The sequence below is a fragment of the Gorilla gorilla genome, chromosome 12, assembly GCF_029281585.2.
Source record: "Gorilla gorilla gorilla isolate KB3781 chromosome 12, NHGRI_mGorGor1-v2.1_pri, whole genome shotgun sequence".
NCBI classification, from domain to species: Eukaryota; Metazoa; Chordata; class Mammalia; order Primates; family Hominidae; genus Gorilla; species Gorilla gorilla.
The window spans coordinates 36930938-36949685 of record NC_073236.2 but is presented as its reverse complement, the minus strand read 5'-3'; the positions used below and the strand labels follow the sequence as shown (position 1 = coordinate 36949685).

Sequence of the window (18748 nt, the reverse complement as noted above, 5' to 3'; positions counted from 1 at the left end):
AAAGTTCTTAGATATGATACCAAAAGCATGACTCATAAAAGGAAAAATTGGTAATATGGACTTAATCAAAATTGAAGTTTTTGGCCGGGTGTGGTGGCTCGTGGCTATAATCCCTGCACTTTGGCAGGTGGATGGATCACTTGAGGCCAGGAGTTCAAGACCGGCCTGGCCAACATAGCAAAACCCCATCTCTACTAAAAATTACACAAATTATCTAGGCATGGTGGTACATGCGTGTAGTCCCAGCTACTTGAGAGGCTGAGGTGGGAGGATCACTTGAACCCAGGAGGCAGGTTGCAGTGAGCTGAGATTGTACCACTGCACTCCAGCCTGGGTGAGAATGAGATTCTGTCTCAAATATATATACACACATATATATATATATGAATATATATACTTCTGTGAAGTATCTCTTCATGTGTTTTGCTCATTTTCTAACTGAATTGTTTGCTTTTCACTATTCAATTTTAAGAGTTCTTCATTTGATACAATAGGTATGAGTCCTTTAGAAAATATGTGGTTTGTAGTTAGTCTTTTACTTTGCAGAAGACCTGCTAAGATGATGAAAAGACTAACTACAAGCCACATATTTGCTAAAGGACTCATACCTATTGTATCAAATGAAGAACTCTTAAAGTTGAATAGTGAAAAGCAAACAATTCAGTTAGAAAATGAGCAAAACACATGAAGAGATACTTCACAGAAGGATGTCTGGTATACTAGAAAAAGATGTTCAGCCTCTGTAAACATCAGGGGAATGCAAATTAAGGCCATGGTGAAATAACAATACAGTAACTAAAATAAAAAATAGTGACAATACCAAATGCTGGCAAGGATGAGGAGAAACTGGATCACTCATCCATTCCTGGTAAGAATATGAAATGATACAGCCACTCTGGAAAATAATTTGGCAGTTTTTGGTAAGACTAAACATACATTTACCATACAACCCAGCAGTTGTACTCCTGGGCATTTATTCCAGAGAAATGAAAACTTATATCTACTCAAAACTTATATCCTACTCAGTTGTTCATAGCGGCTTTGTTATATTCCCAAAGTGGAAACAACCAGTTTTCCTTAATTGGTGAATGGTTAAACTGTGGTATTCCATACCATGGAATATTATTCAGCAATAAATAGGAACGATCCTATTTGGTTCAAATAACAACTTGCGTGGATCTAAAGGACGCTGTGCTGAATGAAAGAAAGCAATCTCAAAAGATCACATGCTCTATGATTTTGTTTATGTAACATTCTCAAAATGACAAAATTGTACACATTGGTGGGAAGAATTGAGGGCGGGGAAGGAGAATATAAAGGGGCAGCAGAAGAATGCTCTTGTTGTAATGGAACAGTTCTATATCTTGAGGTGGTAGTCACAGAGATCTGCACATGTGAGAAAAATCATATAGAACACCATGCACATGGTGTATCTGGGTATGATATACTGTGTTGTTTATGACACAACTATCAGCGGAAACTGAGTAAAGGGCATATGAGACTTCTCTGTACTACATTTGCTTCCTGTGAATCTTATTTAAAAATAAAAATTTTTAACAAAACTACTTGAGTACCTATAATACTGGAAATTTTACTTGAGCTCTTATATAATGTCTAATGACAATTCTACAAATTGTAGGCATTCTGTCCCTTTAACAGAAGAAACTCAAGAGACTCTCATTTATTTTTTTTTCTTAAGTCAGGTGCATCTTCTAGGATCAAGAAAATATGGTAAATTCCCCAATTACATAACTGGTAAAGAACTACAACAGGATTTAAACCTAACTCTGCCGAAGTCCAAAGCCCATATCCTTTGTGTTACTCCAGACTGCCTCTTCTAAAGTACTTTTGTCTTGGAATTGAGTAAAAGTAAAGTTCATGAGAGAAGGGAGGGGAGTGTTCATTTATATTACTAATAATTTGTTTTATTTGCTTACTTAATAATTTGAGGATTATATGTGAGATACGTAATAAATGATGCAGAAACAAGTGATGTGTTGATACAGAAATGAGACAATACAGTCTTTTAAGTTGTTTAGAATCTAGTAGAAGGGACAGGGAAATAAATGATTTTAATGCATCTTATAAAATATTGAGATAAACTTATATAAGAGGCTTTATGGGCACACATACTGGAAAGGAGAAGCGTTTAACATCTCCTGGTGCAGTGGGAAGTTAACAGACATTTTTAGTGTGCTCTTGTTGCTGAGAAACATGGCATAGGAAAAGCCACGAACAAAGATGAAAAACACAACTTGAAGTTTATCTGTTTCACATCCTGTAGTTTGTCTGTTTGTTTTAAAAGAAAGTAGCTGAAATAATAAGGGTAGGGTAAAATAAGTAAACAGTGAAAGCCTGGGATGACAATAACGAACAGATCATTGTACCTAGTTTCTGTGCATGTTGCTAGAGGTGGGCTTTGGATTAAGCTTTAAAATTTCTAGAGGCAAAGGCAAATAGAAATATTAGTTAAATAATTAATGATTGTTAGGGTAAGAACAAACCAGGTTTCCAGAAAAGGCACGTATTTTCCTGAAATTGAAGCCTAAGTAGGGTTTTCCTTGAGGATTCTCATAAGGAGGGTTCTGTGATAACACTTCAATTTCAAGTGTGTACATTTCAATAACTCCCCTAAAAGAAGTTTTTAAATGAATTTAATGAGATTGTTTTTTATAGTGTGTCTGGTGGTGGGAAGTTAGGTTGGACAGGTAAGTCGAGTTGGATCATAAATGGCATTTTAAAATTTTATTCTCAGTGTCATGAGGCAACATAAGGTTATAGGAATGACCTCAAATTTGCATTTTCGAAGAATTTTTGAGAGCAGATGGGAGAAGGCCAAAAGAGAAGAGAGTAGGAGACACTGGATTAAAATAATGACTTTAATTATGCCTCTTGGTGGGCTATTTACTGGGTACAATAAATGGCATTGTAGCATATTTAGTTAAAAATAATTCATGACTTTTAGCATATTTTTATGTAGTGACAACTTATAAAGTTTTTTTGAAGACAACTTTGTTTTTGATGGTTTGGAAGACGATAACTCTATCGCTGTTTGAAAAGGGCAACCTCAGGGCAAGAATAATGCTAGAACTAAGAGGTCAGGTATTTAGCAATTTCAGATGCTCCTTACAGACTGAAACTTCTGTGTGCGAGTGTTTTTTGTTGTTGTTGTTGTTGTTAATGCATCTTTTACAGGGTACTAACACAGTATCTTAGACACAATAGGTGCTCAATAAATATTTGTTAAATACACAATGAGAGACAAGTACTATGGAAAAGAATTTGTACCATGACTTTACCTCGTAGTTATTTTTGTTATTGCACTTAACATATTGTCTTTGTATTTCCTCAAGTAAACAAAAAGTTCCGTGAGGGCAGGTATCTAACCTATCTTTGTATTTTTGGAATTTAATATAGTTCCTGACATAATCATTCTTCAGTGGGTCTAATTTTTTTTTTTTCCTTTAGAGGCATTTGGATACCTTTGTGATAGAAAAGGCCCTTTTCTTCATCCATTGATGGTTTGATAGTGGGCTGGGAAGGAAAGCTGTGTTCCTCCACATTAGGCAGCAAATACTTGATTGATTTGATATTTAGCTTAGTCAAGTAAGTTACTGATACTTTCAAAAGGACTTTTTAAAAAAGAGTTAATAATATATATATGTATATATACTTTTTTTTTTTTTGAGATAGAGTCTTGCTGTGTCACCCAGGCTGGAGTGCAGTGGCAGGATCTGGGCTCAGTGCAATCTCTGCCTCCCAGGTTCAAGCAATTCTTGTACCTCAGCCTCCCAAGTAGCTGGGACTACAGGCACTCGCCACCATGCCCGGCTGATTTTTGTATTTTTAGTAGAGATGGGGTTTCACCATGTTGGCGAGGCTGGTCTCAAACTCCTGACCTCAGGTGATCTGCCCGCCTCAGCCTCCCAAAGTGCTGGGATTACAAGTGTGAGTCACCATGCCTGGTCTAAAAGAGTTAATATATTTTAATAACAATAATTAGAAATTTAATTAAAAGAACTCTTAATGGTATTAAAATTAATTTCAAAGCTATTGAAGTTTCTTTATTGCAGATATAAATATTTGGCCATTTTTCTAATAGATTGGCTAAAAATCAATAGTAATTAAGTTCTTTTTAAAATAAACTATAAATTGTCTTGAAAGATATTGCTATAAAATTTAAAATTTTTATTTAATATATTTTTTCAAATAGGTAATACATTCACATGGTACAAAATTCAGAAGGCACAAAAAGGTATAGAGTTAAGTTTCTTTGCCAGGGAAGCAAATCTCCCTTCCTGATTCCAGTCACACAGTTGCTCCCCAGAAAAAAGCTAAGGAATTATTTTAATGTGATTTTTTTTTCTGATAATAACAGATTGAAGATCTCAAACAGACAAATCATGGCTTGGAAGAATATGTTAGGAAACTCTTGGATAGTAAGGAGGTGGTAAGCAGTCAAGTAGATGATTTAACCAGCCACAATGAGCATCTTTGTAAAGAATTGATTAAAATTGACCAACTAGCAGAGCAACTCGAAAAAGAGAAAAATTTTGTGGTGGATTCCGCCAACAAGGAACTTGAAGAAGCCAAGGTACCAGATTTACCACGGATAAGGATTTTAATTTTACTTTAAATATCGTGTAATTTTTAAATGCAATGGAAAAAGTAGCATTCTCATTTGTATAATTTGGAAGCTTTTTAGATTTGACAGTATATTTAAATGTCTGTTCTAAGGATTAAATTGTTTCTCACATTTTACTTCTTTTAACAAATTCTACTCAAAACATTTCCTACGTAATATGCAGTCATGTAAAAAATTTCAAAGCAACAGGAATGTTCTGTGAAGTAAATGTTACTCCCACTTCCCAATTCCTCTCTCCTCTGCAGAGATATCTACAAACTAATAGATACATTTATTTTCGTCTATTTTCACACATGTAATTGATTTCAATACCCATTAAAAAAGATTTTTACCAAACTAAAAATAGAACTGCCATGTGATCCAGCAACACCGCAGCCGGGTATACATCCAAAAGAAAGGAAATCAGTATGTCACAGAGGTATCTGCACTTCCGTGTTTATGGCAGCACTATTCACAATAGCCAAGATATGGAATCAATCTAGGTGTCCATTAACGGATAAGTGGATAAAGAAAATGTATATATACACAATAGAATGTCATTCAGCCATAAAGAAGAAAAGAACTCTGTCATTTGCAGCAACATTAATGAGCCTGGAGGACATCATGTAAAGTGAAATAAGCCAGGCAGAGAAAGACAAATATTGCATGTTCTCACTCATATGTGGAATCTGAAGAAATCAATCTCATGGAGATAGAGCGTAGATTGATGGTTACCAGAGGCTAAAAGGATAGCGGGGAGGAGAGGATGAAAAGAGGCTGGTTAATTGGTACAAAAATACAGTTATAGAGAAGATATAAATTCTAGTGTTTGGTGGCACAGTAGGGTGACTATCATTAACAATTTATTGCATATTTAAAAATAGCTGAAAGAGAAGATTTGGAGTATTCCCAGAACAAAGAAATAATTTTTAAGGTGATGGATATCCCCATTACCCTGATTTGATCAGTATACGTTGATGCATGTATTAAAATATCACATGTACCCCATAAACATGTACCATTATTATGTATCAATAAAAAGTCAATTTAAAACTTTTTTTTAACTAACATTTAAAAATTTGCCAATCTTTTTTTTTTCTTACTGATGTCTGAGATTTGGTTCTTGTTCAGGAAGGGTTTTTTTTCACCTCAAGAACTACAGATATACTTTCTAAAGTTTTCTTTTAATACTTTTTAATAGTTTTCCTTCTGTTGATACTGCTAGTTTCTTTTTGTTCTAATATGAGGTAGGGTTGCCTAGTCCTTTCTCCACTGACTTGACATATCATTTTAACAGATACTAAATTCTCAGATATCTGTGACTTTCTGGACTATTTGTTTTCGTTGATTCATTTGCCTTTTTCTGTGCCACCATCACATTGTTTTAGTTACTGTAGCTTTATGATATTTTGATCAACATTTTATTTCTTGATTGAGTGCTTTGCCATGAAATTTAGAAACTAGAGATTAAACGTAATTATAAAATGACAGTTTCACTTCTCCATTGCTGCCTAATGGCTGATAAGCAAGATAGAGCATATTTGAAGGCCAAAAAACAACCTGTTGAATTTTTAAATGGTAGCGTGTGAACATGCTTATTTGTCTTGATTTTATTAATCACCAAATTAGTAAATTGTGTCTGTAACAGAGTAATTTCCCAAAGCTAATTGTTATTACGTGTTATTTCTTAAACATTCTTTTAATGTAACAGGACTCATAGCAAATAATAAAGCAATTAAATTATCAGGTGAAACGTTATTGAAGTCACTGTTAAAGTAATTTGAAATATGAGTCCAATTGATGACCTCTAGGATTATATGTATTTTTATGCAGTAACCTCATTGAGACTGCTTAATGGATGAGTTTAAATTAGTGGAAAGTCAAATAATACAACTTTTTTGTTGTTGTTGAGACAGAGTTTCCGTCTGTCACCCAGGCTGGAGTGCAGTGGCGCGATCTCGGCTCACTGCAACCTCCACCTCCGGGTTCAAGTGATTTCCTGCCTCAGTCTCCCGAGTAGCTGGGATTACAGGCACCCACCACCACACCCATCTAATTTTCATATTTTTAGTAGAAATAGGGTTTTATCATGTTGGCCAGGCTGGTATTGAACTCCTGACCTGAAGTGATCCGCCCACCTTGGCCTCCCAAAGTGCTGGGATTACAGGCATGAGCCACCACACCTGGCCATAATAGTGCAATATTTAAATACACGAGTTATTACTTTAAGGATACAGTCTTCTCTAACCATGTTGTCTGGAACAGGTCCTTAGAACTGCTTGAAATACTAGATAAGAATGATTTGTTTTTAACTTTTATATTATTTATCTTCAAATGGATGCTGTTAAAGTATTTGAAGGATATTTAAAAGTAGCTTGAATATTTTAAACATTTTTCAATACACTTTTGTTTGTATTGTTACTTTAAAAATTTTTTTAACTTAATTTTTTAATGCCACTTCAGGTGGAATGTATTGTTACTTTTTTTAAAGTAACATTCACAGTTTAATGGTAAATTGATTTCCATCTGTCTTAATTATAAAAATTATCAAAATTGGGCCAAGCATGGTGGCTTATGCCTGTAATCCCAGCACTTTGGGAGGCCGAGGCAGGTGGATCGCTTGAGGCCAGGAGTTTGAGACCAGCCTGGTGAACATGATGAAACCCCATTTCTACTAAAATGCAAAAAAATAGCCGGGCATGTTGCCATACGCCTGTAATCCCAGCTACTTGGGAGGCTGAGGCACAAGAATAGCTTGAGCCTGAGAGGCAGAGGTTGCAGTGAGCCAAAATCACGTCACACTCTAGCCTGAGCAAAAGAGTGAGACTCTATCTCAAAAAATATATATATATATCAATATTGAAGAGTTTTAGTATGTCTTCCTTGTTTTTGTTTTCAAATTAAAAATTAACTGCACTCCTTCCCAGACTGCGGGAAACCAAGTTGACTGAATTCCAACAATGAGAATGCCCTGTTTAGAAGTCATCACTTTTAAAGGGTTGTTAGGGTTTATGTTCTAGAGAGAGTAAGTACTATGTCAGAGTAAATTCTCTGCTATCAAAAGGAAGAATTTTTGGAATGGAAAACATCTAAAATATAAGAGCTAGGATTTACCTAAAACTGTAAGTATTAAATTTACAGGTGGAATTTTGCCTGGTTTGGCAAAGAGTATTTCTAGGAAATAGATCTCCATAAATAATGTGGAATGTTGGGTGTATTTGAGGATCGGAAAGCTATTGGGTGAAAAAGAGGTAAACAGCAGTCTTGGAGTAGAGATACCATTGCTGACACAGGAAAAACATCAGAAACTTAATAAAGAGAGAACAAAATGGAAATAGGCCTTTGGGTTGGTAGAATGCCCTGAAATGAGGAAATCACCAACCTCAGTTAAGTGAATGTCCCCAAGTAGAATGGGGATTAGAAAGATGCAAAACCAACACTGGGGATATGAACTCCAGTGTGTGTTGTCATCATCCTAAGACATTAGATATGCATTTTAGGTTTATATTTATGGGGGAGAGATTCCTTGCCTAATTTGTGGGGTGGCACTTGAAACAAGATTTCTAATTCGATTGCTGAGAAAAAATATTTGGGTTTCTAGTGTTTAAGATTATACTCTGGGTATGCAGAGGTAGAGTCTGAGGCTAAAGCTACTGTTAGTTTGTCTGGAATTGAGATAGTATTAAATGTATTCACTGGGAAGTATTTACTTTTAGTCTTATTTTTAAAGGTCAACAGTAACTTCTTCCATGATCTACTTCATTAAAATATTTTCAGTATTAACTATTGGCTATTGCTATGTAATTACTTTGAAACCTGAATGCCTTCAAACGACAAATATTGATACCTCACAGGTTCTTGGGTTGGGAATTCAAGAGTGGCTTAGCTGGGTTGTTCTGGTTCACTGTTTCTCAGGAAATTGTTATCAAGATGATGGCCAGGGCTGGTGGTTTACAACTGTAATTCCAACACTTTGGGAGGCCAAGGCAGGCAGATTACTTCAGGTCAGGAGTTCAAGACCAGCCTGACCAATATGATGAAACCCTGTCTCTACTAAAAATACAAAAAACTAGCTGGGCATGGTGGTGGGCACCTGTAATCCCAGCTACCCGGGAGGCTGAGGCCAGAGAATTGCTTGATCCCGGGAGGCAGAGGTTGCAGTGAGCCGAGATCACGCCACTGCGCTCCAGCCTGGATGACAAAGAGAGACTCGATCTCAAAAAACAACAAAAAAGGTGATTGCCACAGTCATGGCTTGACTGCTACTGGAGGATCTACTTCTAAGATGGCTCACTCAGATGGCTTTTGGCTATTGGCAGGAGGCCTGTTGGTTGCTAGGTGGACCTCTCTCTAGGGTTGCTTCATGTATTCTTTGTGGAAGTTTATTCTCCCTCCACCTTCCCCTCTCCCCCAGCCAACAATCCAAGAGATAATAAGGAGGATCTGCAGGGCTTAGCATGACCCAGTCTCAAAAGTTATATCTCATCACTTCCTCCATATTCTAATCTTTAAAAGTGAGTCACTAAGTATAACCCACACTCTAGGGGAGGGAAATTAAGCTCCAGCTATTGAAGGAAGGAGTATTAGAATTTTTGGATATACATTAAAACCACCTCAACTATATGCCTTCGTTTATTCTCTCATCTTGAGTTGTTTATCATTCATGTGTTAACATGGCATTTCCCAGATAATTGAACATGACACTATGAAATGTGAAGCAGAATTAAAATTTTACCATTATTTCTTCCTATAATTTATATTTTTAATTGACCTAGGGGCTGTGTTATTGGACTGGATCTCTGATAGTCCTTATCATTATTGTTACTTTTGTGTGTGATTCAATAAAAAGTATTTCAGAGCCCGCTGTGTGGAAGACATTGTGTAAAGTCTTTGTTTGTCCCCCACAAACAAAGGGTGGGGTGGGGGACAACAAAGACTTTACACAATGTCTTCCACACAGCAGGCTCTGAAATACCCATCCCCACATTCCCTGCACACACTCCCTGTCTTTCTCCCTCGCTTTATTTTTCCCTGTAGCACTTTGCTGTTCCTTTCCCCTTCCCTCACTATGCTCCAGCCATGCCGGTCTCCATACTTAGAACCAACCAGATGTTCTTTTGCCTTAGGACCTTTGTTAGAGCTGTAACTTTTGCCTGCAATGTTTTTTGCCCAGATTTTCACATGATTGACTTCCTTTCCTCTGAAGTTTTTGGTCAAAGGTCACCTTTCAATGAGGACTTCCTGACCACCCTATTTAAAATTCCAACCTGTTCCTCCATAAATATTCCCAGTATCCTTAACTCTGCTCTTCTTTTTCTAGTATACTATATAATTATTTGTTAGGTTTATTATTGTCTATTCTAGCTGGAATGTAGAATCCACAAAGGCAGAAATCTTTGTCTCTCTTGTTTACTTAACTCAAGTGCCTAGAACGTGAGCGCTCATTGTATTATTTTTTGAGGGATGCAATCACTAACATATTTTGACTATTATCTTTTGTTTTTGTTTTTTTGGCTAGAATATATACTCCATGAAGGCAGAGATTTTTGCCTTTTTTATTCATTACTTTACCCAGCACATAACACAATGGCAGGCAGGTAGTAGGCATTCATTAATTGTTAAGTAAGTGAAAACACTGAGTTAGCAGTTTTTCATTTGGGCCAGTTATTTTGTTTTTCAGAGTGGAATCAACATTTTTTTAAATCACTGTAAAATTAATGCATATTTATTATACAAAATTTTAGTCCATATAGAAAAGTAAATGAAGAAAATAACATCTACTATAATCATACCTTGTTATACCTAGACATAATCTTCAGTTTATTTGGTTATGTTTATATGTAGGATGTCTGCCTATAAATTTATTTTTTATGAGAATGTGTCATACCAGATACTCTGTTTTGCAGAGTGAATTTTTATACTTAATGTGGAAATCTTAACACATTCAAAGTAGACCTGTATCTTTTTAGTGTCTACTTAGTAGTATACATTAAAACATTGAAAATTGTCTATTCAGGGCTATACATAAGGTTATCCAAACTCTATGTAATTATGTTCTATTTCTAAGTACTTCACTTGTGAGAAAAACGTTCCAAATAATAGCACCCCTTAATATTTCATAAACTTAAAATATGACTGCCAGAAAAATCGTAGAAGAGAACGTTGGTCTAAAGGACAAATGAAGTACAATAATTCCAGAGAATTCAAATTCAAAATGTAGTAGGCAAGATCAGGATGCAGTTTAGAATAATGAGGGAAAGGTTGATGAATTGCAAAATACATTAAGTGAATATGCTATTAGCAAAGAACTTTACTGCTTTGCATAAAAACTTAGTCACTGTCCTGTAGGAACATATAATGTAGTCATATGCTAAATATATGACTATAGGTACCTATCTTATAAGACTGGGTATGTTCACTGTCATAAATTGATACAAAAAGTATTTTGTGGGTTGAATTGAACTAAGCAGTTGAGTTCAGAAGAGAAAGCAATCTTTTCTGAATGGGGTAATTTGGGTCAACTTATTTTATTCTAGTCATTCTTTTATTGCTTTCCTATTATCTTCAGAATTGTAATTAGTACTAACATTTTGTTCCAGTTTATGGAGAATAATTTGGTAAAATACAATCAATTAACATTTTATACAAAAGATTGAATTTAAGAGAATTGTCATTTCATCCTGGGTAAATCACCTTTTATCTTTTATCATCAAAGGTCGCTAAACAGGTTATTTCTTCTTTAAAATATTCACTGCCTTCATGTTTTTATTTTAAGTGGCTTCCTTTTTTTTGATGTTCTTTTTCCAATTAGTTTAAACATCTTTAATAGAAATAATTTTTTTTTTTACTTTTTCTTCAGATTGAACTCATTTGCCAGCAAAATAATATTATAGTATTGGAAGATACAATAAAAAGGCTTAAATCTGTAAGTACATTTTTCATAAATATGTGTTACGGAATCATTTTTATTTGGTCAGTAAGCTATAAAAAATTATATCTTTGGCTCTCACGCGTTTTGTGAGGAATTAAAATATGTTTGTTTTCTAAAATCTGCACCAACTGCTAGGGACACAGGGGAACCCCCATCTGTAAGAGTGACTTTTTTTTGCTGCTTTCATCACTATTCCTTTGTTTCCTAGAGGCAAAGAACAACTTTTGGTTGGTTTTATTAATGTCCTTATCTGTTAATTGATTTAAAATGATGACTGAATAATTCTCAAAATATGAAGTTTGTTTACACATTAACTTTTATCCCCCTTAATAGTAAATACTTTTAAGCCATAAATTTTGTTACATAATTCCAAACAATGTTTTATTTATCTAACAATGTGAAATGAACTGTTCTGTTTAAACATTTTAGTGTTATTTAAAATATTTTAAACCCTCTATCTGAAAGTATATCTATAATTTTCTCCCAATAAAGTATTATTAAATAAATGTTGTCAAAGAAGTGTTTCTAAATATATGAAAGTGAATGCAAATTTGTGGGAATTCTTACAAGTATGGAATATCCAGCATTCAGTTAATTTATTCACTCATTGAACAATATTGGACAAAACTTAGATGCTATAACAGATGCTTTAGTAGTAGCATATGTTTTTCTTCTTTTGAGATGGAGTCTTGCTTTGTTGCCCAGGCTGGAGTGCAATGGCGCATTCTCGGCTCACCACAACCTCTGCCTCCCGGGTTCAAATGATTCTCCTGCCTCAACCTCCCAAATAGCTGGGACTACAGGTGCATGCCACCATGCCCAGCTAATTTTTTTTGTATTTTTAGTAGAGACGGGGTTTCACCATGTTGGCCAGGCTGGTCTTGAACTCCTGACCTCATGATCCGCCCGCCTCGGCCTCCCAATGTGCTGGGATTACAGGCATGAGCCACCATGCCCACCCTAGTAGCATATGTTTTTCTAAAGCAAATCCATGCCATTTCTAGGATGTGTGCTAGGTCTGTGGACATTTCTGGCCTCTCTAAAATTTCTTTACCATTTTTTCTCCAAAATTATCTTTCAGTTAAAATATAGCATACCCAGAAATCCTGGAAAAGAAAGATATCTAACTGCTTTTTAAAAATTACTGATATATAATTTTTTAAATGTTGTATTTAAAAAATACCAAATTAAATGTTTTTAAGGATCCTGTTTGTTTTCAATTTCACTTAGAAAATGATGCTATAGTTTAGCTTGAAATAATGGCCTAATTTTTTCCTCCTTGGCAAGATAATTTTAGATACTGAAAAAGCACAAAATAAATCTCCTTCTAGACTTGATTCCTTTGTCAAGACTTTGGAAGCAGACAAAGATCACTATAAGAGTGAAGCTCAACATTTGAGAAAGATGATGAGAAGTAGGTCTAAAAGTCCGAGACGCCCATCACCAACTGCCCGGGTAGGTTTTATAAACTTATAAATATTTTGGAGTTTGTTGCCCAGACACTGGCTTTTATTCTTTGTTTTACCTAATTTGAAAATAATTTGTTTTGATTTGCTGTGAATTGCTGTTTCAAAGGGGTTGAGAGACAGAGGTCTCTTTGATGGCACAGTAGACTACTGATATTGGTTCTTTATCCTCAGCATAAGTAGCGCTTGGGAGGTAATCAGGCAAATGTGGAATAATTTGGAATGAAGCTGTTTTAAAAAGACGTGGTTTTTAAACTTATTTTTTATAATTTCCTTTCATTATATAGTCTTATTTTCTCAAATAGAAATTGGGCACTACCATCAGTAGCACCTTTCTATCAGTACTATATATCAAAGAAGAATTTCAAATTCCTTATATAATTATAGGGTGCAAACTGTGATGTAGAACTTTTGAAGACAACAACAAGAGATCGTGAAGAACTTAAATGCATGCTGGAAAAATATGAGCGCCATTTGGCGGAAATTCAGGGTAATGTCAAGGTTCTTAAATCTGAGAGAGACAAGATCTTCCTTCTTTATCAACAGGTAAACTTACAAAAAACAAATTATGTAAGTAATAACATTGAGTTCTAGAGGTATGTAATTCTTCTTTGAGATCTATGAGACTGCTTAAACCTGTAAATCAAGTTAATCTAACATTTGGGGATTACATATGTTTTTAAGATATTCTTAATGAAATGTAATACATTTCCAATACAGTAGGTATGTGAGTACACATGTATGTTATCCCCATAGCCAAAAATCATATACGTGTATAAAAATAGTCTTATTTTTGGAATAAGATATGAAGAAACCGTTAAATGATACATTGTTATGAGTTCAAGGTAAAAAGATCAAATCCTGACCTTTTTACCTTGAACTTGCCACACTTTATCACATCACTTTAGGAACTTTTATATAATTTGCTTAATTTTAGAGAATAAAAGAAGTGTGTAGTTTATCTCTGCTTTCTAGCTTAGAATTGCATAGCTTTTATTAATCAAATACCTTCTTTACCCAACAAGTATTAAATCCTATAAATCACCCATATAACTTCTTTTAAAAGTATCACAATTTTTTAACAAATTATAGCTACTATACACAGGGTTCTAGGCTCACTACTCTAAGGGATAGAAAAATGATAAGATGCTGACCATGTTTTCCTATAAATTTACAGTCTAGTTAGGGAGATAAAGTATATTGTATTTATTGATTTTTATTAAGTGGTCTAGAAGATATTATAAGAAACAAAAGAAGTGGGCATTTTTAGATATGGTGATCAAGGAAATCTTTATTAAAAGATGCAAAGTGTGAGCCCTGAAAAATGAATGGAGTTTCTATTACCCTGAAAGGGGCTAGAAGGAACAATCCGAACTAAAGGAATGGTATGAGGCAAAGGATAAAGGTAGGAAAATCAGCAGATAAATAAATTGGTTTAAGACTAGAATAGAGGGTATGTGTCAGTGGAGAAGGGAGAGAGCTAAGACTTGAAAGGTAAGATTGCACTAGAGCAAGAATCAATATACTTTTTCTGTAAGGCCCAGACAAAAAATATCTTCTGCTTTGCAAGCCATGTGGTCTCTGTTGTAACTAATCAGCCCTATTGTCGTAGGGTGAAAGCAGCTTTGGACAATACATAAATGAATAACTTTGGCTGTATTACAGTAAAACTTTATGGATACTGAAATTTGAATTTCACATCATTTTTACTTGTTTTAAAATACTCTTGATATTTTCCCCAACCATTTAAAAATGCAAAAATATTTCTCCACTTACAGACCTACAGGAGGCAGGCTAGATGTGGCCTGTGAGTTATATATAGTTTGCTGACTTCTGGACTAAATGGTACAGGCTGTTCAATGGGCATTATATGGGGTTTATATTTTGCTTTATAAGCAACAAACAATCTTTTTTTTTTAAAGGCAGGCAAAATATGAACAAAGTATCATTTTTATAATTTTACAATTTTAACCTTATGGCAAATTTTTATTTCTCACATAATCTTTCTATATTGTCTTCTTATTTAACAATTTCTCCTTTGAGAGAATTGATGGAGGGAGAGACCATGGACTCCTCCTTAGAAGGCTGTTACAGTAGTGCACATATAAGGCATTAAGGGACTAAGCAAGGGTGTTTCAATGGAGATAAATATAGGGACAGATGCAAAAGACCCTGTGAAGGAAGATTTGACATGATTTGATTTTAGGAAGAAGGAGGGTTGCATGACAGTGACTAAAATTCTGTCTTGAATGACTCAGCAATGTGGTAATAAAATAAGAAATAGAGTCATTGGTGGTTTGAGGAAAAAGATGTGAGTTTGTTTTTAGACAGAGTAAGATGATGATAGCACAGTCAGGTCATAATTGCCATCAGACTGTAAGAAATGTGGGACTGGAGTAGAGAGAGGCAAGAGTTAAATAGTTAGCTTTGGAAGTCATCTGCTTAGAGGTGAGCTTCGAGCCTTCAGAGTGGATGAAGTCTCTGAATGAGAAAACTGTACATAGAGGAGCAGAAAAGTTAAGTTATAATATTCAAGATGCAGAAGGGAACCTTTGAAAGAGACAAAGATGACAGAGAGCTAGGGAGGAACAATGTTATAAGGGAGGAAGAATCTCAAGAAGAAGGATGTTGTGAACAGCAACAGACCACTGAAATATCAAGGAGAACAGGAACTGAGAAAAGACCATTATATTTGGTTAGGTCTTTAGTTGAAATTCCACACAGGGTGGGAGGGTGGGAGCCAGGTTATTCTGGGGTGATAGAATGGATGATAAGGAACCATTGGCAATAGTTATAGACCATGGGACTTTTTTTTTTTAATGTGTCGCAGGAAGAAGAGACATAGGATGGTAAATTGGTCAGCAGGATCAAGTGACAGGTTTTCAAGATAAGGGAGCACTGTACATGACTGAAGGCAGGGGAGAAAGTGCCAGTGGAGAGGGTACTATTCAAGATGAGAAGAAATAATTATAATTGAGTCAGGGAGATCTTAGAAGACACTTTAGGAGATGAGGTTTGGGGTTCTGGTGAAGGCTTAGCTGTGGAAATTGGGAAGTTATATATTTTCCTTTGGGGCTTGGAGACTATCTGAATAGACAGTGATCAAAATCAAGAGGAAAAGAGACCTGTGCAGCGAACTATGATATTAAATAATCTGCAGGTTTGGAATAGATTTGGGACCCAAGGATGGTTGAACAGACGTGCAGAGACTCTGTTGGGTTATCAGTAAGGATTGGTGGGCCTTTCTGTCAGGGCAGAAGTAGCCAAGACATAGGAATGGCATATGCATTTATATTTAGGAAGACTGAAACACTATGATAATATTCATTAAACTGGTAGTCTGTCTAAATTGTGCTGAATTTAAATTTACACTACAAAATGAATAAATGGAGTATACCAAATATATTTCTTAGCAAAACATTCTCTGTTGCAATGACTTCCTCCAAATTAATTTTATTTTAGACTTTTGGCAAAGATGTTGTAACATGAACTTCTATTAAATATATTCATTTTCATTTATTTGTATAAGCTTATTTTAAAATAAAAGTGATACCATTACCCTGCTGCATGCATGTTGATGTAGGTTTGCATTTTAACTGGCTAGATACATAAAATTTTTTATGTTTATGTGTTCTAAAGCTTGTTAAACCAAAGTCTATGATTTAAATAATAGGCACAGGAAGAAATTGCCCGACTTCGACGAGAAATGATGAAAAGCTGTAAGAGTCCTAAATCAACAACGGCACATGCTATTCTCCGGCGAGTGGAGACTGAAAGAGATGTAGCCTTCACTGATTTACGAAGAATGACCACAGAACGAGATAGTCTAAGGGAGAGGCTAAAGGTTGGAAAGGATTTTATTTACGTGAATATATGTGAAACACAAATTCAGGGATATTGAAATCACTTTATTTTGTTTTTGCTTTTTAATCAGATTGCTCAAGAGACAGCATTTAATGAGAAGGCTCACCTGGAACAAAGGATAGAGGAGCTGGAGTGTACAGTTCATAATGTAAAAAAAAAAAAAAGAAAAGTCTCTTTTGGCTATAAACACTCAATGGCTTTCCCCTTTCTCCTTTTTCTGTATTCAGAGAAGTTATTTTATTTTTCTAAGGTAGTGTTTATAGTCCTAAAATACTTAAGGTATTTTATAGTGTAAATTGTCACTTTTTCATTTGTTTATTTCCTTCTAAAAATGTGAGTAAATGTTTTTTGGTGTTAGGTTGCAAAGTAGGTACTTTAAAAAAATCATTAGGCATTCATTTTCAGGGATCTTATCTACTTTCTCATCTCCATATTTTGTTAAAGATAATATTGCCAGATGTAAAGAAAATGGTTTATTCTACCTAAAGAGTGGATAAGGAGAGAAAATTATGATGAAATAAAAATTATAAGCAAAGTTTATTTAAACTAAATTTAAATGTGAAACATCACCTTTTTCCTAATCAGATTTGATATTGCTATGAATATATATTGATGATATTGTCACTATATAAACATAAGAGAATTTAACTTTCTATTACCAAATATCATTGAATATATTTATAAGTTCATCTGTACTGTTTTATTATAATGAGTTAAAAATATGAGATGGAGCTGGGCACGGTGGCTCATGCCTGTAATCCCAGCACTTTGGGAGGCCAAGGCGGGTGGATCACCTAAGGTCAGGAGTTTGAGACCAGCCTGACCAATATGGTGAAACCCTGTCTCTACTAAAAATATGAAAATTTGCCAGGTGTGGTGGCATGCGCCTGTAGTCCCAGCTACTTGGGAGGCTGAGACAGGAGAATTGCTTGCACCCAGGAGGTGGAGATTGCAGTGAGCCGAGATCGTGCCACTGCACTTCAACCTGGGCGATGGAGCGAGACTCTGTCTCAAAAAAAAAAAAAAAATTACTAGACAGGAGAAAATAATTTTTGTTTTCATAATTCTACATTATATGTGTAATTTATTAATGTTGGGCAACAAATAAATTCTTTTGCAAACAGCATATTTATACTATAGTCAAATTGAACCAGATTGAAAAATATAGACTGATATACTGTGATAAGCTTTACTTTGCAGTGGCTTTTTCTTGGTCCTACTTCACAACACCTTATCTGTAAAACCTTCTACAGCAGTCAGGTCTAACCTGATAATCTCATCATGTTAGTCTTGCCATAAACCAGTTTGTACAGAGGGAGTATGCCCTTCAGGAAGATTACTAAGGTGTTTTTAGTGATGGCAGTAACCTTGTCATTCTACTTGTATAGCTGGATGATGAACGTATGGAGCAAATGTCAAATATGACTTTGATGAAGGAAACCATAAGCACTGTGGAAAAAGAAATGAAATCACTAGCAAGAAAGGCAATGGATACCGAAAGTGAACTTGGCAGACAAAAAGCAGAGAATAATTCTTTGAGGTAAACTAAATCACCTTTAAACAACCAACAGTTTACTATTACTATAGCTCTGCTTTTTATAGTGTATTTTATAATGAAAATTATTTGTTGAGTTCAGTTTCTGAGAGGGTTATTGAAAAGCAGTTGTAGGAACCCTTGGCACACAGTGAACAATTTTCCTGAGCTCAGTCACAGGCTGGTAATGCCACACTTAACTAGGAATCACACTTCTAGTAATCTTACTTTACATTTGTAAAAAACTTCAACTTTTAACTGAAATAGCTTTTACAAAGCTCTTCTGGGTACCGAATATATTTGACTTTGATTGTTTAATTTACCTTTAT

General features: G+C 35.0%; 1 protein-coding gene across 15 annotated transcripts in view; it reads left to right on the top strand.

Annotated features, from left to right (window-relative positions):
* Positions 1–18748, top strand: part of TSGA10 (testis specific 10) — a 164006-nt gene that overhangs the window by 32991 nt on the left and 112267 nt on the right. For 6 of the 15 annotated variants that reach the window (XM_063695607.1, XM_063695606.1, XM_063695610.1 and 3 more), the window contains 7 exons: positions 4379–4594; positions 11484–11549; positions 12843–13010; positions 13409–13567; positions 16695–16865; positions 16956–17135; positions 18274–18425. In XM_063695607.1, the coding sequence (XP_063551677.1) occupies positions 12960–13010; positions 13409–13567; positions 16695–16865; positions 16956–17135; positions 18274–18425 (713 nt within the window). In that variant the 5' untranslated portion in view covers positions 4379–4594; positions 11484–11549; positions 12843–12959. Of the gene's footprint in view, positions 1–1699; positions 1732–3353; positions 3379–3468; positions 3607–4378; positions 4595–11483; positions 11550–12842; positions 13011–13408; positions 13568–16694; positions 16866–16955; positions 17136–18273; positions 18426–18748 lie in introns of those variants that run through there. The other 9 variants (XM_031007630.3, XM_019020859.4, XM_055378474.2 and 6 more) reach the window with 6 other exon arrangements.